This window comes from Ranitomeya imitator, chromosome 3 (assembly GCF_032444005.1).
Source record: "Ranitomeya imitator isolate aRanImi1 chromosome 3, aRanImi1.pri, whole genome shotgun sequence".
Lineage (NCBI taxonomy): Eukaryota > Metazoa > Chordata > Amphibia > Anura > Dendrobatidae > Ranitomeya > Ranitomeya imitator.
The window spans coordinates 574,368,240-574,396,056 of NC_091284.1; the positions used below are offsets into that span (position 1 = coordinate 574,368,240).

Below are 27,817 nucleotides of genomic sequence, written 5' to 3' on the forward strand. Positions count from 1 at the left end.
TGAGAGCTTTATAGATAATGGAGATGCCATGGGGCAATATGGTGGCTGGTCTGAAATATCTATGAGCCGGGTCCTCTGTCAGAGGCGGGGGCACTCCGAATGACCGATGTGACCTGAGAAAGCTACGGAGCTGCAGGTATTGATAGAAGTCAGACCCAGTAAGAGAGAATCTCCCTGAGAGGTCCTCAAACGACAGAAGGCCATTTGAGCCGAAAAGGTCTGCCACCCGGAGCACCCCGCGGTCCGTCCAGGAGGAAAGAGAAATGTGCCCGATAGCATACTCCAAAGCCTGCAAAGAAACATAGTCAAACATAAATATTAGATGGGAAGTGCTGAGTAGCGCCCACAATTTAGAAGCATTCCTAATAGAACGGAGACAAGGGCCAACTAGAGGTACCTTAAGCAGCTGAAACTCCAAGAGCAATCTAAGCGAGTTTTTGGGGGCAAAATGAGATTCAATCAGAAACCAGGGTAAGCATGAGTTCCCCTCCCACCATATTTTAAGGGGCTCAAGGATCGCCGCCCTATAGTATGAAAGCACTGCAGGCGCGCCCAACCCACCCATAGAATACGGTAGGGACATAATCCGACGCCTAATCCTGTGAGGTTTCCCATTCCAAATAAACCGATCTATAAGAGATTGAAAAGCTGAAATAAACTTCGAAGGGATAAAAAGGGGGAGGCATCGGAAGAGATACATTATTTTGGGTAGGAATAGCATTTTCGCCGTTTGTATGCGGGCCATCCAGGAGAGCAGTGCACTCGACAGATGATCCATGCTCTTCCTGACTTCCGCAAGAGTTTCCTCACAATTTACACGAACTATATTATCCAGCCTAGTTATCCTGATGCCTAAGTACGTAAAGCCCAGGGGAGCCCAAATGAACTCGTATTGAGATTGAATTTGAAGGGGGGCCGGGAGAAAAAGGGGGAAAATTGTGGATTTGGTCAGATTAAGTTTATAATACGAAACCGCCGAAAACTCAGTTAAAATAGAGGTAATCGCGTTCAGCGATGCTAACGGTGAGGCACAAGTCAGGACCACGTCGTCGGCATAGAGGCCAATTTTGTGTTCGGTTCCCCCCACCCGGATTCCTTCAATGTCCGCACTCTGTCTGACCATGGAAGCCAAAGGCTCCATGACCAGAGCAAAGATGATAGGGGAGAGGGGGCAGCCCTGACGAGTGCCATTCCGAATAGAAAATGTCCGAGATCTAAATCCCGCCGAACGAACCGACGCGCAGGGATTGGAGTATAATGCCATAACCGCTTTACTAATTTGCCCGGTGAGCCCAAATTTCTCCAGCGTGAGTTCAATATAACTCCAGTGTACCCTGTCGAACGCCTTTTCGGCATCAAGCGAGAGAAATACACTGGGGAGGCTCCCCCTCTCGACCACATCTAAAAGATCTATCAGGCGCCTGGTGCCATCCCTGGTCTGTCTGCCAGGAACAAACCCAACTTGGTCGGGGTGGATGAGACCAGGGAGAACCGAGAACAGTCTGTTGGCCCAGATTTTTGCATAAATCTTAACGTCGCAGTTTAAAAGTGCTATCGGACGAAAGTTCCCCGGGGATGTTGGGGGTTTCCCTTGTTTGGGGAGAGTCGCTATGGATGCCTCCAACCCCTCAGCCCTAATACTGCCCGTCGACAGCCAATTATTAAAAAGGCGCAAGAGGTAGGGGGAGAGGGCAGGGAAGAACTGAGCATAGTAGAGAAAAGAAAAACCATCAGGCCCCAGGGAAGAACCCTTGTTGGCCTCTCTGACAATCTGCGAGAGTTCAGACTCAACAATGGGAGAGTTTAGGAAGGAGAGCTGTTCCTGGGTGACCGAGGGGAGATTAACCTTCTCCAAGAACGCCAAAATTGACTCCCGCGAAGGCTGAGGAATCCCTAGGTCAGACCCGAGGTCATAGAGCGAGGAGTAATAAGATGCAAATTCCTCCGCGATATGAATCGGATTATACACCCGGGAGCCGTCAGGCTTGAGCAAAAATGGGATCTTGGATTGAGCCTCTCTCTTCCTAACACGTCTGGCCAGAACAGCACCCGCTCGATCGCCCATTGTGTAAAATTTAGCCCTAGTTTTCCTCAGGGCCCTCTCAGCCTTATGGAGAAGCAAATTGCGAACATGCATGCGCGCTTTGGAGAGATAGGGAAGAAGCAGAGCAGTCCAAGTCCCTAAACATTGGAGCATTGAAATCACCAGCAATCCGTTTATGACCATGTTGGATATCACGCAAAGTTTCAAAGACCCCCTCCAGGAACCTAAGCTGCCCTACATTGGGGGCGTAGATCGAGGCGATGGTATAGGGGGCGTTATTAATAAGGCATAGGACCACAATAAACCTACCCAACGGATCCGCTATGGAGCGAACCAGCTGGAAGGCGTTGGACCTACTGAAAAAAATGGCTACTCCCGCCTTTTTTGACGGGCCGTTGGCAAAAAATTGATGCGGGTATAAGCCTGACTGCATTCTGGGATTATCACCTTCCAGTAGGTGTGTTTCCTGAAGACACAGAATGTCGTGACGGGATTTACCCAACTGACGCCATACCACAGACCTCTTGCCCGGCGAGTTGAGACCATTAACATTAATTGAATACAGCGATATACTCATAATGAGAACATGTAAACAATTTTGCAAACTTCAGGACACCAATAACCTGTGTAAAAGAGTCTAGTACTTGTGGCAAAAAAAGCTAGAGCATAAGTAGGGGGGGGACCAGAAGGAGAGAAGGGGAAAAAGGGGAGCAAACAAGACATACAACAAGTAAACCAGTGGACCGAGGTCCATCAGGGATACCCTGAGTCCAAGAGGTGAGAATCAGGAAAACAATTCACCTATGGGGCAAACAAATGCTGCGGATACTCTCGAGAGAGGAACCAACGCAGCTTAAAAAAAGAAAAAAGAAAACCAAATGAATCCGTGCGGGAAAATGGCCAGGAACCAAAGTTGCAGTGGGCTCAGGCCACCTCCCAGTCCGGTGTGATGCGGGCCCTGAGACCTCCACCAGCTCCACGCTTAGGAAGGGTCACGGCGGTTGGAGAGTCCGGAGTTGAGAGTCCCCATTTGGCGAAAGCAGTAGCTGCGTGTGACGGAGTCAGGCAGGTGGTGATTGATCCATCTTTACGGATGAGGAGCTTGGTAGGAAACCCCCAGCGGTACAGGATGCCTTTCTCTCTGAGGATGGTAGTGTAGGGGGCAAAGGCCCTCCGTAGAGCCAAAGTGCCCGGTGAGAGATCTGGAAAGACGGAGATGCTTGCAAATCTTTCAGGAAGAGCTGGACCCTTCCTTAGGGCCTGGAGAAAATCCTCCTTCATCTCGAAGAAGTGTATGCGTGCCAGCACATCTCTCGGGATGGAGGGCCCCAGGCCAGACGGTTTAGGGATCCTGTGCACGCGGTCAATTATAATGTCCTTTGGGGCAAACTGCGGGAGAGCTGCGGCCATAAATTCCTGCAGAAATATCTTCAAATCCGCCGCCAGGACAGATTCCTCAATGCCTCTCAGTTTGACGTTGTTTCTCCTGGACCTATCTTCCAGGTCCAGGGCTTTAGCATGGGTTTTAGTGGCCATGATTTGCAGGGTCTCATGAGCGTCCCAGAGTTCATTATGAGAAGAGACCAGCTCCGCCATTTTGCGTTCCAAACGGTCAGTGCGGTTACCCAGCTCAACCACCTCCCCTCTCAGTTCAGCCAGCATAGTGCGTATATCTTCCTGGATGGAGGTTCTAAGGTCTCCAAGCAAACCCTTGAGGAGAGAAGCAGTCACCGGGCCATCAGCCGAATCAGACGCTGTACCGCCTGAATGCAACGCTGCTCCGCCTAAATGCGACGCTGCTCCGCTTGAATGCGACGCTGCAGCGCTCGATTGCGACGCCTGAGCGTTGCGTTGTGAAGAGCGGGAAGATCTGGGGGAGGGCGGCGCCATCTTGGACTCCGGCGGTAGCTGTGAGGAGGCCGCAAAGAAGTCAGGAATTCTCCTGGTGGGGTCACGGGAGCGCGTTTTGGATTTCCCCATACACTCACCACCGTACCAGGGACCGGAATCGAGATCGAGGAGGAGCAGAAGGGCGCCGGAGAGGTAGATAAGAGCCGCTTTAAGATTCCTGGACACGGAGCTCCCACTCTGTGTGACCTACTCCATCAGCAGCTAGGCCACGCCCCTCCCCATTCATTCTTTCATGTACCCGGATCAGTCGTCCTGGCCCCTTTGCAGAGAAACAGCCCCAAAGCATGATGTTTCCACCACCATGCTTTACAGTAGGTATGGTGTTTGATGGATGCAACTCCGTATTCTTTTTCCTCCAAACACGACAAGTTGTGTTTCTACCAAACAGTTCCAGTTTGGTTTCATCAGACCATAGGACATTCTCCCAAAACTCCTCTGGATCATCCAAATGCTCTCTAGCAAACTTCCGACGGGCCCGGACATGTATTGGCTTAAGCAGTGGGACACGTCTGGCACTGCAGGATCTGAGTCCATGGTGGCGTAGTGTGTTACTTATGGTAGGCCTTGTTACATTGGTCCCAGCTCTCTGCAGTTCATTCACTAGGTCCCCCCGCGTGGTTCTGGGATTTTTGCTCACCGTTCTTGTGATCATTCTGACCCCACGGGGTGGGATTTTGCGTGGAGCCCCAGATCGAGGGAGATTATCAGTGGTCTTGTATGTCTTCCATTTTCTAATTATTGCTCCCATTGTTGATTTCTTCACTCCAAGCTGGTTGGATATTGCAGATTCAGTCTTCCCAGCCTGGTGCAGGGCTACAATTTTGTTTCTGGTGTCCTTTGACAGCTCTTTGGTCTTCACCATAGTGGAGTTTGGAGTCAGACTGTTTGAGGGTGTGCACAGGTGTCTTTTTATTCTGATAACAAGTTTAAACAGGTGCCATTACTACAGGTAATGAGTGGAGAAAAGAGGAGACTCTTAAAGAAGTTGTTACAGGTCTGTGAGAGCCAGAAATCTTGATTGATTGTTTCTGACCAAATACTTATTTTCCACCATAACATGCAAATAAAATGTTAAAAAAACAGACCATGTGATTTTGTGGATTTTTTTTTCTCAGTTTGTCTCCCATAGTTGAGGTTTACCTATGATGTAAATTACAGACGCCTCTCATCTTTTTAAGTGGTGGAACTTGCTCTATTGCTGACTGACTAAATACTTTTTTGCCCCACTGTATGTGCACACATTGCGGATTTTGCTGCGGATCCGCAGCGGTTTTGATGCTGCGGATTCGCAGCTGTTTTCCCTGAGTTTACTTTACCATGTAAACCTATGGAAAACAAAATCCGCAGTGCACATAATGTGGAAAAAAATGCGCGGAAACGTAACGTTGTTTATTCCGCAGCATGTCAATTCTTTGTGCGGATTCCGCAGCGGTTTACACCTGCTCCATAATAGGAATCCACAGGTGTAAAACTGCAGGTGTAATCCGCACAAAAACTGCATAAAATCCGCAGGTAAAACGCAGTGCTTTTTACCTGCGGATTTCTCAAAACAGGTGTGGAAAAATCCGCAGAGGTTCTATCTACGTGTGCACATACCCTCAATCACATCTTGATAGCTTTTCTTCAGACCTGTTTATTGATATAGAATCAAGGAAAAAAGGGACCGAACAAATGGTCAAGAAAAATAAAAAATTATAGGACAACTAAAATTAAGGCTAAAAATACCTGTATTAGTGAGGGTAATAAGACCTAGCACTACAAGCAAAAGAGGTGTCCGCACAGGTAGAAAAACATGATTGCACTAAATAGTAAAATATATTAAAAACAAACACGCCAGGTAATGTATGCAAGAAAATAATAATATATACAGGTATAGCAGCATAAATATCTGAAGCTTAAAAAGACTCTTATACTGTCAGTATGATGAGAAATACAGTAATAGTGTGACTGAAATACTATAGTAAACATGTGTCAAAACAATTGTGAATGTGTGCAGTAAAAATGGGAAAGCACTGAAATATAATACTTATATAACAGAAAAAATAGCTCTCTCAAAACTGCACATATGAGAAAGGGAGTATGAATACAGGACCAATCAAAACAATAATAAAAGTTAATTTGTGATTACAATGAATACAATTAATAGATGCACTGAATCTCTCAAAGTGCATGTGCAAAGTGTAAGGTGGTATAGATGCAAGACAAATCAAAATAATAGGGTTAATTTGTGATAACAATAAATGGCATTAGATGGTCACACTGAATCAGCTGCCTATGAACAGAGCGAGTGCAACTGACCCCATGAAATAATCTATATATATAATTGTCTAAGGGTTTTTCCGTCTGTCTGTCTGTCTGTCTGTCCTGGAAATCCTGCGTCTCTGATTGGTCGAGGCCGCCAGGCCTCGTCCAATCAGCAAAGGGCACAGCGACGATGATGTCATAATGGTTGCCATGGCGACGATGATGTCATAATGGTTGCCTCGACCAATCAGCGACGGGCACAGTCTGCCGCGAATTCTGGAATCATCATTGTCCATATACTATGGGGACATGCATATTCTAGAATACCCGATGCGTTAGAATCGGGCCACAATCTAGTCATATAGAACAGTGTTTCTCAACTCCAGTCCTCAAGACCCCACAACAGGACATGTTTTCAGGATTTCCTTAGCATTGCATAGGCGATGGAATTAATGCTTGAGCAGGTGATGAAACTGTCACCTGTGCAATACTAAGGAAATCCTGAAAACATGACCTGTTGTGGGGTCTTGAGGACTGGAGTTGAGAACCTATAGCTGTAGATGGGGATGCAATGCCTGTTGGATATCAATGGTAAGAATTGGGCTAAAGTACTGTGAGCTGGAAGACAATAAATTAAATTACTTGGGTGTATGGTGGTCAATTGTGCGGAGCAAACCCCGACGCGCGTTTTGCTCTTTTGCTTCCTACTGGTATGCAGAGGCTATATTATGGAAACTGTCAGTATACAAATACTTAATAATGCATTTTTAGGTGAAATGACTAATTAGTGGTGAAAGTATGGGGGGTTTATATTATGTATACTTTAAAGGTTCAGTTGTGTAGCTTATTTTACATTGAACTCAATACTTTATATCAATAAACATGTTCTAATGTAATGAAAGATTATCACAGAATAATAAAAAAAATAAACTTCAACTTGTTCATAAAAATTAGAAAAAAGTAGAAAAATGTAGCTTAGACACCTAGACCAGCAAAACTTATTATTTCACTGTATACTCCTCATCGTGTTGCAGCCACAGTGTGGCTAAAATACTGTTCAATATTAAGGTGTTGGGAGTCAATTGACACATGTTGTATTTAAGTACTGCATAATTAGGAAGAGATGATTAAGGAGGTAGAAAGGAAACAGAATAAGTGGTTGGGTGTTGGGCAATAATGTTCACTACAAAATGCATATGAAGTGTTAGGAGGCAGAAAGGAATATGAAAACTTCAGTTAATTAACCTGTCTGATTGCAAAGATAATCCATTCATTTCAGAGTAGAAAGCCTAACTACATGGCAGAGATCAAGTTTAGCAGTGTGACACCTCTGTTCCATTCTTCCGCTGCAGCAGGAGGTGAGCAATGAGAGTGTGAAAGGCGATGCAGAGAGAAATTCTGCAAATCGGGGAAGACCTAACTCTAGAGCAAGGGAGTAGCTGTCCTTTCTTCCATATTAAGAATAATGATGCTTGTTCTGCAATACAGCTGCAAGGTGTAATTCCGTCTTTAAAATCCTTAACCCCTCGTAAAATGTTCAAGCTGTGCTTTCAGTAATGTCTAATCAACACAATCCAGTCTGATTGAAATACGCATTTAGAGCTTTATTGAAGGAAATAAATAATTTTGTAGAAGAAAATCCTTGGTGTTTATGATGAAAATTGTATGTTAAAACGTATTAGGAATTTTTTATGGTGGTGTTAATATTCTCTCTTGTTACCAGTTACCATGTGTACCTATAAAAATATATAAACTTTTTATAATATACTTAATACATATTTAAAATCTCTAGTCCCTCTAAAGGGTCATTCCCTTCAAGTTACTAGTACGGTATATATGGATAACTTTTGCGCTCATAATCTTGGTGAAAAAAGTTTCTATAAAGTATTTATTAAGGAATTACTACTGTCACAATTCTGTTGTCAGAGTACCTGGGGACTGGAGATCTTCCCTGTTCCTAATACTGGGAGCGCCCTAGCTATCCATGCTTACCAGATTACTTCTGATGGCGAAGATGTCGGGGCCACATACTTTGTTGAACTCGTGAATCAGCCCCATATCTGTCCCCCTCCCCACCCAGGGAAGTGGGGAGTAATAGTGTATGTATATACAGAAACCAGACTAACAAGAAAGGACATACAGGGATAAATAAAATACCAGACACACAATTATGCACTCACAGACAGCAGAGAGGAACATCGGGCAGACGAAGACAGAAAACCAAATAGAGGATTAGGACTTGCACACAGCTGAAATACCAAGCAACAGTCAAAGATCAACAGTCCAAATGCCTCTGCCAACAACCAACTCCTCCACTCCACACCAGTCAGTACGAGACTAATACTGGCAATCCAGATTGCCAGAGGCAAGTATATATAGGAGAAAGTAGTGGCCAATAATAAACAGCTGAGATCATCAAAACAGGAAAGCTTCATAGACTCTAAGCTGAACAGTTAAACCCTTGCACTGCTAGTAGGAGTATGTGAAATCAGAGGCTGCGGTCTTCTGGCTCCTCTCTGTTGCGGTAAACCCATAACAACTACTTTATGTAATTCCTTTTGTGAGCTATGGTCTCATAATTCACTAACAAATATAAAACCGTATTCTGCTTTTTTTTCTAAATTTTGCTTTCCTGATATAGCACCATCATTTTCTGAAGAGGTTTACAGACATCATCACTATCCCTATCGGGCCTTACAATCTTAATTCCCTATCAGTATGTCTTTGGAGAGGAAACAAAGGATTTAATTCGGCACACCCATTCTGGTAAAATATGTGGGGATACTTTATTCAAACTAAAACATATTAAAAGAAACCTGTTGCGTCTCTGGCGCAAAAGTCGCTCCCCAGTCATAGGGATGTCTGTCACGCCTCCCGCATTCCCCTCTGGCTCTTCACATACTTACCTGTCCCGATGCGCCGCTGCTGCTTCATCTGCTGGGTCTTCTTCCGGCTCCCGGCATGCATTTCCGGCTCTGCGCGCTCCCAGGATGTCCGCGCACCGCCTGGCCTCCTCTCTTCCTGTTTCCTTGCTGGATCCTGGTCCCCGACGCCGGCGCGTGCGCACTTCACCCTACTGCTCTGGTGGCACACACGCACTCCCATAGGCTGGTCTTCGTTTGCTCCGTTCCTCCCCTTCGTGATCCTGGAGGTTTCCTGACCCGGAAGTGCTGCACTGCCCGTCCTATATCAGGTAGCCTCTCCCCCTGCTCCTTGCCTGATTGTCTATTGTGCTTCACGCTAGCTTCAGGTCCTTTGCTTCCCTGAGCTTTCCTGTTTCTCTCCCACTCAGTCCTGTGTTTTTGCACTGTCTCGTATCCAGTGCTTTCCTGTCCCGGTACCCCTCAGTAGCGCTCTCTGTGTGCCTTCCTTCTGTCACAGTCTGCTCCATGTTTCCCAGTCTCTCCTGAGTTTCCTCCCCTCGTCCTCCTCTGTCTGTATTGTACAGTCCTTCTTGTATCTCCAGTCTCCTGCCTTTCGTGCTTCTCCTACGTCCTGTCCTCAGGTATCCGCATCCGCGGCAATAGTCTCCTTTGGGTCTGCCCCTGACGCTCCCTGTATAGGGCATGGTTTACCAGGCCAGCTTGCCCTTGGGAGATTCGTTGTTGCGGTTCTCTGGGTTCACCTTAGGAGTTCCACAAATCCTACAGTACAATCAGGCCATGGACCCCGCTGGTACTCCGTCTCCCACCCAAAAAGAACTTTTATTTTTACGGGAGAATCAGACAAGGATAATGGCCTTCCTAAAAACCATGGAGTCCCGTTTGTCAGCCCTTCAGACCTCTGACCCAGGGAGCGCTACTCAGTTGGCCAGTTTCCAACAGGAGCTTGCTCAGCAGCGTGATACCCAGGCCCACATTCTAAATTGTGGCATCTATGGATGACCGTCTGCTTACCCTTAAGTCCGCTGCGTCTGTCTCGCCCCAGGCTGCAACTCCTCACCCCTTGCCCCGTTTGGCGAAACCGCCATGGTACAGTGGAGATCCCAAGTTGTTTAGAGGGTTTCTTAATCAGTGCAAACTACATTTTGAGCTGCTGCCTAAGCAGTATCCCACTGACCTAGCAAAGGTGGCCTTTGTTGTGTCTCATTTAGAGGGGGAGGCTTTAGCCTGGGTGAACCCTCTTTGGGAGCGTGATGACCCTCTAGTCTCTCAACTTTCCATCTATCTCGATACATTCCGCAAGATATTCGACAAGCCTGGTCGCCTGGCTTCTGCTACGGAGTCGCTCTTTAATCTCCACCAGGGTTCGCTCTCTGTGGGTCAATACGCCATTCGGTTCCGCACCCTGTCTTCCAAGTTAAGTTGGTACAATGAGGCTTTGGTGGGAGCTTTTTGGCGTGGTCTCTAGGCTCCGATCAAGGACGAGCTGGCTGGACGGGACACTCCTACATCGTTAGAGGGCCTGATCTCCCTGGCAACCCGTATAGACTTACGTTTCCAGGAGCGCTCCCGTGAGGACGCTAGGGAGAAAAGATTTCCCTGTGTTCCCCCGGCTACCTGTAGTCCCTCTCCTTCTTGCCCTGTGTCTACTCCGGCTGTTCCTGCTCCGGAACCTATGCAGGTGGACCGACTCAAGCCTGTAGAGCAGCGTCGTAAAGAGAGACTCACTCAAGGTCTCTGTTTCTACTGCGGCAGTGCTTCTCATTTCCTGCGCTCCTGTCCCCTGAGGCCGGGAAGCGCCTCCACCTAGCACAGGTAAGAGAGTACTCCCTAGGTGTGTCTGATTCCTCTCCACCTTTGACTCTTTCTGTTATTTTGCATTTAGGTTCTAAGCGTTTTTCTGAATTGGCTTATATTGATTCAGGTGCAGCCGGAAATTTCATTCAGCTCGAGGCGGTTAGAAAACTTCAGATTCCTGTCAGGTTCCTGGAGACTCCTCGGCAGATAGCTTCGGTCGACGGTCAACCCCTGCGGGAGTCTGTTACTCAGGTTACTGAAGAACTGGATTTACAGATCGGAGTCCGGCATCGAGAGAGAATTGTCTTTTACGTGCTACCTTCCTTGTCATATGCTATTCTTCTCGGTCTTCCTTGGTTGAGAAAGCACGAGCCTACTCTCGACTGGTGCTCTGGGGACATTCTGCATTGGGGACACCTCTGCCAAAATCAGTGCTTGCTTTCCATCCAGTTTAAAACCTCTTCTCAATCAACTTCTGTGTCTCCAGATTTACCATCTGCCTTTGTGGTCTTCGCTGACGTATTCAATAAGAGAGAGGCAGATATCCTGCCTCCGTAACGTCCATATGATTGCCCGATCAACCTTGTTCCAGGTTCCACTCCACCTAGGGGCCGGATCTACCCCCTGTCCGCTGCTGAGACCCAAGCTATGACCGAATATGTCCAAGAGTATTTAGCCAAAGGCTTTATTTGAAAATCTTCTCCCGCTGGTGCAGGGTTATTTTTTGTCAAGAATAAGGATGGTTCCCTTCGTCCTTGCATCGACTACCGAGGTCTCAACAATATCACGACTAAGAACAAGTACCCACTTCCTCTCATTCCGGAACTGTTTGACTGTCTCCGTGGAGCACGTATTTTCACTAAATTGGATCTCCGTGGGGCCTACAATCTCATCCGTATCCATCCCGGAGATGAGTGGAAGACCACATTCAACACACGAGATGGTCATTACGAGTATTTGGTTATGCCTTTTGATTTGTGCAGCGCTTCTGCTGTGTTCCAGGAGCTTGTGAACGACGTGTTCCAGGATCTACTTGTGTGGTGGTGTACTTAGATGATATTCTCGTATTTTCTCCAGATCTTTCTACCCACAGAGGAGACGTCCGTCAAGTCCTCTTACGTCTTAGGCTATGTGCGCACGTTCAGGATTTCTCGCAGAAAATTCCTGAGAAAAACCAGTTAGCCATTAAAAGGTATCAACCACTGAGGACTCTAAATTCTAAATATTTTTCTATCCACTGGCTAACACGGTACCAAGATATATTTCTTTCCTGTGAGAAAAACCTGAAATTTTCTGCAAGAAATCTGCATGCATTTTTGCTGCGTTTTTGATGCGTTTTTTTTCCGGACATTTCCCAATGCATTTTGTAGTGGGAAATCTGCAAAATTAATGAACATGCTGCGTTTTTTACCGCGATGCGTTTTTTTCGCGGAAAAAACGCATCATGTGCACAAAACATGCGGAATTCATTCAAAATGATGGGATGCTTATTGTATGCGTTTTTTTTTTGCGGTGTTATAGCGTTTTTATCGGGAAAAACCGCGAAAAAACAGCAACGTGTGCACACAGCATTAGAGCAAATCGTCTGTATGCCAAGCTAGAAAAATGCGTCTTTGAACAGTCGTCCCTACCGTTCTTAGGGTATATCATATCTGACTCTGGTCTACATATGGATCCGGGAAGGGTGTCCGCCGTGCTGAACTGGCCGCGTCCTCAAGGCGTTAAGGCGATCCAACGGTTCCTAGGTTTCGCTAATTACTACCGGCAGTTTATCCCACACTTTTCTACCCTGTCCAGCTCCATCTCCGCTTTGATCCGCAAGGGAGCTAACCCTCACTCCTGGTCCCCGGAGACCGAAAACACCTTATAGTCCTTGAAACAAGCCTTTGCTACAGCTTCCATTCTCCATCGTCCAGAGATTAGCAAGCCCTTCATTTCTAGAGGTGGATGCTTCTGCTATCGGAGCCGGTGCGGTTCGTTCCCAGAGGTCTTCCTCCGGTCGGCTTGTCACCTGCAGCTTCTTTTCTAAGACCTCCGCGGCTGAAGGAACGATACCATTGGTGACAGAGAGTTGCTGGCTATCTAATTGGAGTTGGATGAGTGGTGGTATTTGTAGGAAGGAGCTGTTCATCCTTTTAAGATCTACACTGACCACAAGAATCTGGCATACATCCGCTCTGCACAGAGACTTAATCCTCGGCAAGCTAGGTGGTCGCTGTTTTTTGCCCGATTTGATTTTTCAGCTACATTTCCGTCTTGCCAATAAGAACTTCAAAGCTGACACCCTATCCAGAACCTTTCTGACAGCTGATGTTGAGGAGAAACCGTCTCATATCGTATATCCAAGCAAGGTCATCTCGGTTGTTCCCATTACCTTGACTTCATTGCCTCCGAGTAAGACTTTTGTTCAAGAGCGCAACAGGAAGCAAATTTTACGTTGGGGTCATGCTTCCAAGCTGGCAGGCCATGTAGATTTCAAGAAAACCCTTTCTCTGGTGTTGCGGTACTACTGGTGGCCATCCCTTCCTCAAGACTCCCGAAGTTTCGCCGCTTCCTGTCTGTCCTGTGCAAAAAAACAACGTTCCTAGGCATTTACCCTCTGGCCTATTGCATCCGCTTCCGGTTCCCTCGGCTCCTTGGCGACACATTGCAATGGACTTTATCACTGATCTGCCTCTGTCCTCAGGTCATACAGTTATCTTTGTACTCGTGGATCAATTTTCCAATATGGCAAAAATCTCTCCCATTTTAACCCCTCTGTGACCTTAGACGTACTATCCCGTTGAGGTGCCCTGGGCTTATCTGACCCTGGACGGGATAGTACGTCATAGCCGATCGGCCGCGCTCACGGGGGGAGCGCGGCCGGTCGCGGCCGGGTGTCAGCTGCTTATCGCAGCTGACATCCGGCACTATGTGCCAGGAGCGGTCACGGACCGCCCCCGGCACATTAACCCCTGGCACACCGCGATCAAAGATGATCGCGATGTGCCGGCGGTGCAGGGAAGCACCGCGCAGGGAGGGGGCTCCCTGCGGGCTTCCCTGAGACCCCCGGAGCAACGCGATGTGATCGCGTTGCTGCGAGGGTCTCACCTCCCTCCCTGCTCCAGCCCCGGATCCAAGATGGCCGCGGATCCGGGTCCTGCAGGGAGGGAGGTGGCTTACCAAGTGCCTGCTCAGAGCAGGCACTGTGAAGGCTGCAGCGCTGCATGTCAGATCAGTGATCTGACAGAGTGCTGTGCAAACTGTCAGATCACTGATCTGTGATGTCCCCCCCTGGAACAAAGTAAAAAAGTTAAAAAAAAAATTTCCAAATGTGTAAAAAAAATAAAAAAAAAATATTCCAAAATAATGAAAAAAATAAAAAAAAATATTATTCCCATAAATACATTTCTTCATCTAAATAAAAAAAAAAAACAATAAAAGTACACATATTTAGTATCGCCGCGTCCGTAACGACCCGACCTATAAAACTGTCCCACTAGTTAACCCCTTCAGTAAACACCGTAAGAAAAAAAAAAAAGAGGCAAAAAACAACGCTTTATTATCATACCGCCGAACAAAAAGTGGAATAACACGCGATCAAAAGGACAGATATAAATAACCATGGTACCGCTGAAAGCGTCATATTGTCCCGCAAAAAACGAGCCGCCATACAGCATCATCAGCAAAAAAATAAAAAAGTTATAGTCCTGAGAATAAAGCGATGCAAAAATAATTATTTTTTCTGTAAAATAGTTTTTATCGTATAAAAGCGCCAAACCATAAAAAATTGATATAAATGAGGTATCGCTGTAAATGTACTGACCCGAAGAATAAAACTGATTTATCAATTTTACCAAACGCGGAACGGTATAAACGCCTCCCCCAATAGAAATTCATGAATAGCTGGTTTTTGGTCATTCTTCCTCACAAAAATCGGAATAAAAAGCGATCAAAAAATGTCACGTGCCCGAAAATGTTTTCAATAAAAACGTCAACTCGTCCCGCAAAAAACAAGACCTCACATGACTCTGTGGACCAAAATATGGAAAAATTATAGCTCTCAAAATGTGGTATTGCAAAAAATATTTTTTGCAATAAAAAGGGTCTTTCAGTGTGTGACGGCTGCCAATCATAAAAATCCGCTAAAAACTCGCTATAAAAGTAAATCAAACCCCCCTTCATCACCCCCTTAGTTAGGGAAAAATAAAAAAAATGTATTTTTTTCCATTTTCCCATTAGGGCTAGGGTTAGGGCTAGGGTTAGGGTTAGGGCTAGGGCTATGGCTATGGTTAGGGCTAGGGTTAGGGCTAGGGTTAGGGTTAGGGCTAGGGTTAGGGCTAGGGTTAGGGCTACAGTTAGGGTTGGGGCTAAAGTTAGGGTTAGGGTTTAGATACCATTTACAGTTGGGAATAGGGTTGGGATTAGGGTTAGGGGTGTGTCAGGGTTAGAGGTGTGGTTAGGGTTACCGTTGGAATTAGGGTTAGGGGTGTGTTTAGATTAGGGTTTCAGTTATAATTGGGGGGTTTCCACTGTTTCGGCACATCAGGGGCTCTCCAAACACGACATGGCGTCCGATCTCAATTCCAGCCAATTCTGCGTTGAAAAAGTAAAACAGTGCTCCTTCCCTTCCGAGCTCTCCTGTGTGCCCAAACAGGGGTTTACCCTCACATATGGGGTATCAGCGTACTCAGGACAAATTGGACAACAACTTTTGTGGACCAAATTCTCCTGTTACCCTTGGGAAAATACAAAACTGGGGGCTAAAAAATAATTTTTGTGGGAAAACAAAAAGATTTTTTATTTTCACGGCTCTGTGTTATAAACTGTAGTGAAACACTTGGGGGTTCAAAGTTCTCACAACACATCTAGATAAGTTCACTGAGGGGTCTAGTTTCCAATATGGGGTCACTTGTGGGGGGTTTCTACTGTTTAGGTACATTAGGGGCTCTGCAAACGCAATGTGACGCCTGCAGACCAATCCATCTAAGTCTGCATTCCAAATGATGCTTCTTCCCTTCCGAGCCCTCCCATGCGCCCAAACGGTGGTTCCCCCCCACATATCGGGTATCAGCGTACTCAGGACAAATTGGAAAGCAACATTTAGGGTCCAATTTCTCCTGCTAACCTTGGAAAAATACAAAACTGGGGGCTAAAATATAATTTTTGTGGAAAAAAAAATATTTTTTATTTGCACGGCTCTGCGTTATAAACTGTAGTGAAATACTTGGGGGTTCAAAGCTCTCACAACACATCAAGATGAGTTCCTTAGGGGGTCTACTTTCCAAAATGGTGTCACTTGTGGGGGGTTTCTACTGTTTAGGTACATTAGGGGCTCTGCAAACGCAATGTGACGCCTGCAGACCATTCCATCTAAGTCTGCATTCCAAATGGCGCTCCTTCCCTTCCGAGCCCTCCCATGCGCCCAAACGGTGGTTCCCCCCCACATATGGGGTATCAGTGTACTCAGGACAAATTGGACAACAACTTTTGGGGTCCAATTTCTCCTGTTACCCTAGGAAAAATACAAAACTGGGGGCTAAAAAATAATTTTTGTGGGAAAAAAATTTTGTTTTATTTTTATGGCTCTGCATTATAAACTTCTGTGAAGCCCTTGGTGCGTCAAAGTGCTCACCACACATCCAGATAAGTTCCTTAGGGGGTCTACTTTCCAAAATGGTGTCACTTGTGGGGGGTTTCAATGTTTAGGCACATCAGTGGCTCTCCAAACGCAACATGGCGTCCCATCTCAATTCCTGTCAATTTTGCATTGAAAAGTCAAACGGCGCTCCTTCCCTTCCGAGCTCTCCCATCCGCCCAAACAGTGGTTTACCCCCACATATGGGGTATCAGCGTACTTAGGACAAATTGGACAACAACTTTTGAGGTCCAATTTCTTCTCTTACCCTTGGAAAAATAAAAAATTGGGGGCAAAAATATAATTTTTGTGAAAAAATATGATTTTTTATTTTTACGGTTCTGCATTATAAACTTCTGTGAAGCACTTGGTGGGTCAAAGTGCTCACCACACCTCTAGATAAATTCCTTAGGGGGTCTACTTTCCAAAATGGTGTCACTTGTGGGGGGTTTCAATGTTTAGGCACATCAGTGGCTCTCCAAACGCAACATGGCGTCCCATCTCAATTCCTGTCAATTTTGCATTGAAAAGTAAAACGGCGCTCCTTCCCTTCCGAGCTCTCCCATCCGCCCAAACAGTGGTTTACCCCCACATATGGGGTATCAGCGTACTCAGGACAAATTGGACAACAACTTTTGAGGTCCAATTTCTTCTCTTACCCTTGGAAAAATAAAAAATTGGGGGCAAAAATATAATTTTTGTGAAAAAATGATTTTTTATTTTTACGGTTCTGCATTATAAACTTCTGTGAAGCACTTGGTGGGTCAAAGTGCTCACCACACATCCAGATAAGTACCTTAGGGGGTCTACTTTCCAAAATGGTGTCACTTGTGGGGGGTTTCAATGTTTAGGCACATCAGTGGCTCTCCAAACGCAACATGGCGTCCCATCTCAATTCCTGTCAATTTTGCATTGAAAAGTCAAACGGCGCTCCTTCCTTTCCGAGCTCTCCCATGCGCCCAAACAGTGGTTTACTGCCACATATGGGGTATCAGCGTACTCAGGACAAATTGGACAACAACTTTTGGGGTCCATTTTCTCCTGTTACCCTTGGTAAAATAAAACAAATTGGAGCTGAAGTAAATTTTTTGTGTAAAAAAGTTAAATGTTCATTTTTATTTAAACATTCCAAAAATTCCTATTAAACACCTGAAGGGTTAATAAACTTCTTGAATGTGGTTTTGGGCACCTTGAGGGGTGCAGTTTTTAGAATGGTGTCACACTTGGGCATTTTCTATCATATAGACCCCTCAAAATGACTTCAAATGAGACGTGGTCCCTAAAAAAAAATGGTGTTGTAAAAATGAGAAATTGCTGGTTCACTTTTAACCCTTATAACTCCCTAACAAAAAAAAAAATTGGTTCCAAAATTATGCTGATGTAAAGGAGACATGTGGGAAATGTTACTTATTAAGTATTTTGTGTGACATATCTCTGTGATTTAATTGCATAAAAATTCAAAGTTTGAAAATTGCGAAATTTTCAAAATTTTCACCAAATTTCCGTTTTTTTCACAAATAAACGCAGGTACTATCAAAGAAATTTTACCACTATCATGAAGTACAATATGTCACGAGAAAACAATGTCAGAATCACCTGGATCCGTTGAAGCGTTTCGGAGTTATAACCTCATAAAGGGACAGTGGTCAGAATTGTAAAAATTGGCCTGGTCATTGACGTGCAAACCACCCTTGGGGGTAAAGGGGTTAAATGGTTCAGCAGATATCTAGCTGGCTGAGATTCTCATTAAGGGACTCCACGCCTGAGATTATCGGGCGTAACAGTGGAGGAAAAATGCCCTTGTCGGTTTTGGGAAACCCGTAAAAGATTGGGACGATAATCTGGCAATAAACATCTCTGCATTTTATTTGTAATATGAACTGTACATGAGCTCTCATTTAATAATGCTGATAGAGCACATCTAAAAGTAGAGGTGGGGGTCGGCTGTAAGTGATCTGTAAGTGGAAGTATCAGTGAGGATATTATAAGCAAGTAGAATATACTGTTAAGCATCCATAACAATAATACAACCTCCCTTATCCAAATGTCTCATGATCAACCTCAGGCTAAGTGTGATCTCCACAACCGCAGCAGCAATTCTCAACGGCTCAAATCTTCAGTACCCAGTCCTCCCTCTCTGTCTTTGGAGTGTGAGATGAAAAACCACACAAATATGGGGAAAATAGATTTACTCCTTGCAGATGTTGTTATTGGGGGGGATTTGAACTCAGAACTCTAGTGCTGCAAAGCCACAATACTAACCACTGAGCCTATGTGCTGCCCTTATAAACATACGGTATTAATCAAAATGTGTCATGTCCCCAAACTCTATTAGCCTACAGATTTAGGGTTAGCTTGCAGGTTAATAGCATTCCAATGCTGTCATTCCACCTTACTGAAATTCCGGCTACTGAGAGGAAATTAACTTTATTCCTCCCAGAAGGCGCCTGCTTTCAGTAATCGAAGAGTGCATGGAGTGGCTACAGTCCTTCAGCTGTGGATGGACAGCTTTGTTTTGCTTTTAACCTGCAGATTAACCCTATATCTTCAGGTTACTGTTGTTTGGGGACATGACCGGTTCCTTTTTAAATGGATCACAATTGCTTCAACAAACTTTGTAGGAATCAGTACTACAGCCAAATGTAGGATACTTTGATTGGCTAGCATATATATTACAGTCTGTTTCTTTCTCCACTTATAAGACTGGCCTCCCTCCCCTGTACTGTCCGGCTCCTGAACTTATCCACATTTAAAAAACAAGCACTCAACAACTGCCAGCACATTGCGGTGTCTAGTAAGCAGGGCATTTTCTACACTATTGAGGTGAGAAGGGGTCAGTGATTGGAGTTAAGAGCTGAGTGAGAAAATAATAATAATCTTTATTTATATAGCGCCAACATATTCTGCTGCGCTTTACACTTTAACAGTTTCAAACACAATAGTCATAAGTAACAATGTTAACAATAAAATAAATAAGATGACCCTGCACGTGAGAGCTTCCAAACTACAATGAGGTGGGGAGATACAAAGTACAGGTGTGTATTTACAATGATGTATTTACAATGATGGTTCAGCCAACTTGAGGGAGTGGGGGATAGATGGAAGTAGAGAATGGGCTACACTCGCACACTTATACATAAAATGACTTTGATTAGTGAACATGATAGGCCGCTCTGAACAAATGTGTTTTGAGGGAGCGCCTAAAACTGTGCAAATTGTGGATGGTCCTAATATCTTGGGGTAGAGCATTCCAGAGCATTGGCACAGCACAGGAGAAGTCTTGGAATCGGGAGTGGGAGGTACAGATTAGTGCAGAGGTTAGTCGAAAATTGTTTGCAGAGCTCAGCGATCGGCTAGGTCGATAGACAGAAATGAGGGAGGAGATGTAAGGGGGTGCCGCACTGTGGAGAGCTTTGTGGGTGAGAACAAGTACTTTGAATTGGATCCTATAATGAATGAGCAGCCAGTGTAATGACTGGCAAAGAGCGAACGAGTCCGAGTAATGATTAGCCAGATGGACAACCCTGGCTGCTGCATTAAGGATAGCCTGGAGAGGGGAAAGTCGAGTAACGGGAAGGCCAATTAATGGAGCGTTGCAGTAGTCCAGGTGGGAGTGGATCAAGGTGACAGTGAGGGTTTTTGTTGTTTCTATGGTGAGAAAAGGGCGGATTCTAGAGATGTTGTTTAGGTGTAAGCGGCAAGATATTGTATATGGGATGTGAAGGAGAGACTGGTGTCAAACATAACACCCAGACAGCTCGCCTGCTGCCGGGGTGTTATGTACCACCCACGGAGAGGGCAATGTCAGCTTTAGGGAGGTTAGTAGATGGCAGGAGCAGAAGTTCAGTTTTGGAGAGGATGAGTTTCAGATAGAGGGCGAACATGATGTTGGAGACTGCAGACAGACAGTCACTGGCATTCTGTAGTACAGCGGGAGTAAGGTCAGAGGATGACGTGTATAGTTGTGTCTCATCAGCATAAAGATGGAAAGCCAAATCTGCTGATGGTCTGCCCAATTGGGGCCGTGTAGAGAGAGAAAAGAAGGGGGCCAAGGACTGAGCCCTGAGGTACCCCGACAACGAGTGGAATAGGTGATGAAGTGGAGCCAGCGAGATAAGACATGGATTATGATTTACTTAGCCCAGAGCTGGATTCATAGCCACACAGTTTAGTAATCATCATCATGCCGCTGCTTTGAACATGTGTTTAACAGAGAAAGGACAGGAATCCATCTGTTGCTTCTGAATGCTGTGTATAAGACCTCTTTCACATGTACATTAAAAGCTGGTACTGATTCTATCCGTATTTTCCGTCAGTGTCTCTTCCGTGTGTCAGTGTTTGCCCCCAGTGTTTTTCCAGTATGTTTAAAGAATTATTTAAATTACAAAGCCACTCCTATACTTTTCAAAATTAAGCCTGTACAGCATAAGGATGCCATCCGAGTGCTGTACTTGTTTTTCACATACCCATAGACTTGTATTGGCCCTTGTCATCTGTGCTTCCAGGAAAAACTGACATGTCTCCTTGTGGTTTGTATGGACACACGGTCCGTGTAAAAACATGAATATGTGGAAAACCGCATAGATTATAATGGGTACTTATTGTATCCGTGAAAAAAATGGATACAACATGTACTGGCAACATGGACCTATGAAAGAGGCCTTATAGATATTATATTATAGAGATATTATAACAGCTGGTCTCCTCCTACTTAATCAGAGACAACTGAAAATTGGCAATAGATACTGCAGAGATTAAAACTGCAGAATACAAACCATATAATGGGCAGAAACCATACAATGGCTAGAAAGTGTTAATTACTCTGAAATGCAGCAACAGATAAAAATATCAAGGTGTCCATATATTTACATTTCAAAGACCTGCATGCCCATATATGGGCCAGATCTTACTGGCAGATTCCTTTTAGATGCCAGCTGCATATTGTGTAACAGCAATTGATTTATCTTGTTTTGTTTGGGTTATTTTTTTAATTGTGCCCTTAGAATTTGCTGTTCTGCATTTGCCCACTAGAATTTTTCTGTAGCAGCAACTTTAACAGTAAAATTAAATGTAAGCATTTTTATTTTTTCCCTGCAGCACATTTCTTGATCCCGGAACTCGAAGAGCTATGGGGGAACAAGCAGTAGCTCTTGCCAAAGCTGTGAAGTATTCTTCTGCAGGAACAGTAGAGTTTCTTGTTGATTCCAAGAAGAATTTTTACTTTTTGGAGATGAACACAAGACTACAGGTAAAATGCTGGATAAATATGGTAAACCGTTTTTCACATTTTAGCAAACAAAAATCACTGTAATTTTTCACATTGCATTGACGGTGTACATATACCGTATGCAGCTGCATGCACAGTGCTGGTGCAATCAAAATTACTCAACCTCCCTCACTGACAATTAGATTTAGTAGCAACATGTAAACATTCTTCTATAGAGAGTGAGGAGCACTGAGAGATGGTGCTGATCTTTCTACGACAACCACAATGTTTGATTGCCATCTACACAGCAAAGTACTGTTGTATAATATCCTCCATGCTGCTGCTTCTGTGAATGGCAGGAATCCTTCTGTTTACTATGCTTTGTAGGACAGATCTCATAGCAGCTAGCCTTCTCCCATCAGCTTAGCGTTATTTCTAAATTAAGTGATAGAGCGTGAAGAATTTAAAAATTATGAAAATGCAAGATACAAGTCATGTAATGGCCAGAAATAGTGTTGTTCCTCATGACACACACGATAGCCTGTATCAGGAAGTCCTAGGAGAAATCAGGCTTTGCGTGAAGAAGATAGCTTCTGCGTCAGTGGACCTCCCAACAGAACAGTGATCCCAAGGATAGCTCAAAGTCTGGTAAGGCTTGGTTTCAGAAAAAGTCCTGGTAGGCTTTGGATTGACCATAATACTCAATTGACTTGAACCCTAAAGAAAATATTTGATATTGGAGATTTCTCAGGAATGTCCACTCTGGTGAAACTGTGGATGTTGCAGCTGATCAGTGGCTGCTGCTGGACTGTATCATTCCAGTGATATAAACATGGTCACACATTCTATAGGGAACACAGCATTCAGAAGGAGTGAAGTGAATGAGTAGCATCTGTCCCGTAGGTATGTATGCTTTTTATTTTTTTTATTTTTTTTTTTACTTATTTAATATGTTGGCAAAATTTAGAATGGGTGTCCTTTTGTGTTAAATTGGAAAAAGCCACTTATTATATTAGTTGTGTTGAGATATTTAAATTGTTCTTGTGTTATTATTTTTTTTTGCAAACTGCACAAAGTTTGAAAATTTTGCTACCAATTTGCGATGGGGTTGAATAGTTTGTTACAACTGTGTACTATGTTCATGAGGATGTCTCCTAGCACATTCTTTTAAAACATGCATAGATTGTTTGCTCTCTTTACTCTCAATTATATCCACAAGGTCATTAATAAAGTGTCAGTGTTTGCTGATGGCACAAAATTGAGCTTTACAGCACAATATTACAAAACATTCTAGATAAGATGACTGAATGGGCAAACACTTGGCAAATGAGACTTAGTGCAGATAAGTGTAGCGTAATGTACCTAGGACTGAGTAATCCTATTGCTACATATACATTAAATAGGAGAAAAGAAGAGGAGAAGAACCACAACTTCATGAGGAGCATGCCCATATAACAGTAATAACAGAATTAAATATAGTCAAAATTAATCATGGGCCATAAAGGATAGACTACGGGATAATCGCTAACCAAAGATATACTTAAACCATAGAAAATAAACGATCCAATACCCAAGCATAGTATAATAAAAAATAATACTTTATTAAATACATATAAAAACAGGGTATTCAAAGAAAGCCAGGGAGGGAAGAATGAAAGCACTCAGGTCACAATGTGCAATATGAAACGGTCAGGGGTACAGGCATGTGGACCATCCAAAATAAGGCTAGACAATAACTAGGTTCCAACGAAGGAATCCTACAAAACGCCATAGCAGGAATACTAATATCAAATGAAGAAAAAATACGTTTATCTAAACAGAGTACACCATCAACAATCGCTGTTATGTAGGTAAACATCTGTTAGTTACCTGCGTAGGCGCAAAAATCGACCACGGTCCACAGCGTGCACCCACCCCAACGCACGTTTCGGCGTAATGAGCCTTTTTCAAGGAGTATACTCGGGACTACTGATCAGAAGAACTTGGGTATTCTGGTTACAAGTAAGCTGTGCAGTAGTACTCAATGTCAAGAAGCAGCTGTAAAAGTAAACAAGATTTTAGGGTGTACAAAAAGAAAGAGAAAATCCTGTGATCCTAAGTTGCCCCTCTATAAATCACTTGTAAGGCTACATCTTGAACATGGAAGCCAGGTTTGGGTTTGGGTTCCACACTTTAAAAAGGATATTCGGAATATAACCACTTAAAAAACGGGAATTAGATTATTACAAGTGATGGAAGGCCTCTCATATGATGTGAGGTTTGGAACATTAGGCTTGTCTAGCTCAGAAAAAAAACATCTTAACCCCTTAATGACTGCCGATACGCCTTTTCACAGTGCTAGTTAAGGGTGCTTAAATCACAGCGCCGTTAATTAACGGCGCTGTGGAAAAAGTGTATAGCGCCCCCAGTTTCAGAATTTCTCCGGGGTCTCGGCTGCTGGGGGTAGCCGAGACCCCAGAGAACATGATTTGGGTCGGTTTTTACCGACCCCGGGGTTGCGATTGCTGTTATTTACCGTATAACGGCGACCGCAAAAAAGTGCAATTTGACATTTAATTTCTCTCTCCTCTGATGTGATCGCACATCAGAGGAGAGATAAATAGGGTCCCCAATCCCCCCCATTACCTCCGTTGTCCCTGGCATCCTCCCGTGCTGTCCCCCAGGCCTCCGCTTCCGGTAGAAAATGGTGGGCGCAGTGCGCCCGCCGGCATCTGCCAGCCAGCACCCGGCAACAATAGGGAGATTTTTCCTTTTGGTTTATTTTGGTCACTGTGATAGACCATATCACAGTGACCAAAATAAAAAAAATAGTAAATTAACCCCCTTTATCACTCCCTTACTTAGAGAAAAATAAAATAAAAAAAAACTATTTATTTTCATTTTCCCATTAGGGTTAGATTTGGGCTAAAATTAGGGTTAGGACTATGGTTAAAGTTGGGGCTAAAGTTAGGGTTCGGTTTGGGATTAGGGTTAGGGGTGTATTAGAGTTAGGTTTGTGATTATGGTTGTGATTAGTGGTTGGGGTTGGGGTTAGGGGTGTGTTGGGGATAGGGTTGTGGTTAGGATTGGGATTAGGGTTAGGGGTGTGTGGGGGTTGGGATTGGAATTGGGGTTGGAGTTAGAATTGGGGGGGTTTCCACTGTTTAGGTACATCAGGGAATCTCCAAATGCAACATGACACCCCCATTTATTCCAGACAATTTTGCTTTCAAAAAGTCAAATGGTGCTCCTTCGCTTCCAAGCTCTGCTTTCGCCCAAACAGTGGTTTACACCCACATACGAGGTATTGGCATACTCAGGACAAATTGCACAACAACTTTGGGGTGCTAATTTCTCCTGTTACCCTTCTGAAAATAAAAATTTTGTTATGAAAATATCGTTTTTGTGGAAAAAATGATTATTTTTTTATTTTCACGGCTCTACGTTATAAACTTCTGTGAAGCACTTGGGGTTCAAATTGCTCACCACACATCTAGATAAGCTCCTTGTGGGGTCTAGTTTCCAAAATGGTGTCACTTGTGGGGGGTTTCCACTGTTTAGGCACATCAGGGGCTCATGGCGTCCGATCTCAATTCCAGCCAATTCTGCATTGAAAAAGTCAAATGGCGCTCCTTCCCTTCTGGGCTCGGTTGTGCGCCCACACATTAGTTTACCCCCACATATTGGGTATCGGCGTATTTAGGAGAAATCGCACAACAAATTTTGTGGTTCATTTTCTCTTTTTAAATTTGTGAAAATAAAGAAATATGGTTCTGAAATAAAATGTTTGCGAAAAAAGTTAAATGTTAATTTTTTCCTTCCACATTGCTTCAGTTCCTGTGAAGCACGTAAAGGGTTAATTAATAGTGATGAGGGAGTATACTCGTTGCTCAGATTCTCCCGAGCGCGCTCGCTCAGGTGGTCTCTGAGTATTTGTGAGAGATTTAGTTTTGGTCTATGCAGCTGCATGATTTACGGCTGCTAGCCAGCCTGAGTACATGTGGGGGTTGCCTGGTTGCTAGAGAATCCCCACATGTATTCAAGCTGTCTAGCAGCTGTAAATCATGCAGCTGTGTCAACAAAAACTAAATCTCTGAGCACTCACAAATACTCAGAGACCACCCGAGCGTGCTCGTGAAAACCTGAGCACCAAGTATACTCGCTCATCACTATTAATTAACTTCTTGAATGTGGTTTTAAGCACCTCGAGAGGTTCAGTTTTTAGAATGTTGTCACTTTTGTGTATTTTCTGTCATGTACACCCCTCAAAGTGACTTTAAATGTGAGGTGGTCCCTAAAAAAAAATGGTTTTGTAAATTTTGTTGTAAAAATGAGAAAACTCTGGTCAACTTTTAACTCTTATAACTTCCTAACAAAATAAAAATTGTTTCCAAAATTGTGCTGATGTAAGGTACACATGTGGGAAATGTTATTTATTAAGTTTTTTTTGTGTGACATATCTCTCTAATTTAAGGGCATAAAAATTGAAAATTTGAAAATGGCCATATTGCTGTTTTTTTCATAAATAAACGCTAGTAATATCGAAGAATTTTTGCCACTGACAAGAAGTACAATATGTCTTGAAAAAACAGTCTCAGAATCAGTGGGATCCGTTAAAGCGTTCCAGAGTTACAACCTCATAAAGTGACTGGTGACCCCTTCATGATTTGGAATTTTCCATTTTTCTGTGTTAGTTTTTTGCTCCCCTTCTTCCCAGAGCCATAACTTTTTTTATTTTTCCTTCAATATGGCCATGTGAGGGCTTATTTTTTGTGAAACAAGTTGTACTTTTGAACGACATCATTGGTTTTAGCATGTCGTGTACTAGAAAACGGGAAAAAAATTCCAAGTGCGGGGAAATTGCAAAAAAAAGTGCAATCCCACACTTGTGTTTTAATTGGCTTTTTTTTACTAGGTTCACTAAATGCTAAAAAAAAAAAAAAAAATTGCGCCATTTTCGAATACCCGTAGCATCTCTATTTTTTGTGATCTAGGGTCGGGTGAGGGTTTATTTTTTGCGTGCTGAGCTGACGTTTTTAATGATAGCATTTTGGTGCAGATACGTTCTTTTGATCGCCCATTTTAATGCAATGTCGCAGTGACCACAAAAACAATTCTGGCGTTTCGATTTTTTTTTCTCGCTACGCCGTTTAGCGTTCAGGTCAATCCTTTTTTTTTTATTGATAGATCGAGCGATTCTGAACGCGCTGATACCAAATATGTGTAGGTTTGATTTTTTTTATTATTGATTTATTTTGAATGAGGCAAAAGGGGGGTGATTTAAACTTTTTTTTTTTCACATTTTTTTTTTACTTTTGCCATGCTTCAATAACCTCCATAGGAGGCTGGAAGCTGGCACCACTCGATCGGCTCTGCTACATAGCAGCGATCATTAGCAGCGAGCAGCGTTGTTCAAAACAGCAGACATGTCCCTTCTTTGTTGCGGTCTCCCCGCCGGAGCCCTGCATCAAAGCGCGGTATCTGACCTCGGACGTACGATCCCGTCCGAGGTCAGAAAGAGGTTAAGGTAGATCTCATTTAAATGCATAAGCACATGTGTGGTCAAAACAAAGGATTGGCACATGACTTATTCCTTCCAAAGACCAGAGAATATTCATTATGTGTGGAGGAAAGGCGATTCTGGCAGTTAAATAGGATAGGGTTCTTTACAGTTAGAGCAGTCAGACTCTGGAATGCAGATACTTTAACAGCGTTTATTAAAAAGTACTTGATGCTTTTCTTACAACAAATAGTTTTGTGGATTATAAATAGTCTAGCAATAGAGAATGAAGAACAGAAGATCCAGAAAAACGCAGTCATAAGTCCAAATATATAGAAATATACAAAAACTTTATTAAATCATAACAGGTATAAAGCAGCAAAATGGGAAATCCCCCCGTGCCATCAACAGCACGTACAGTCGGACAGAAAAAGTGCACACACCTATATCATATGCTATAAATCATGGCAGCATTGGTGTATAGTAAATATCAAAAAGGCTAAGTATCCACAATCAACTGCAATGCCAACCTGAGATGTCAACAGAGAAAGTATATACATACCAATGGTTAAGTAGCAGAGATGTGTATGCATCAAGCACCCGTCCCCCCGACGCGCATTTCAGCAAATGCCTTTCT

The 27,817-nt window shown here is 43.9% G+C and overlaps 1 protein-coding gene across 1 annotated transcript in view; it reads left to right on the plus strand.

Moving 5' to 3' along the window:
- The window catches only part of PCCA (propionyl-CoA carboxylase subunit alpha), a 791,250-nt gene that overhangs the window by 297,013 nt on the left and 466,420 nt on the right, over positions 1 to 27,817 (plus strand). The window contains exon 12 of the mRNA XM_069757971.1: positions 21,593 to 21,743. Within this exon, the coding sequence (XP_069614072.1) occupies positions 21,593 to 21,743 (151 nt within the window). The remainder of the gene's footprint in view (positions 1 to 21,592; positions 21,744 to 27,817) is intronic.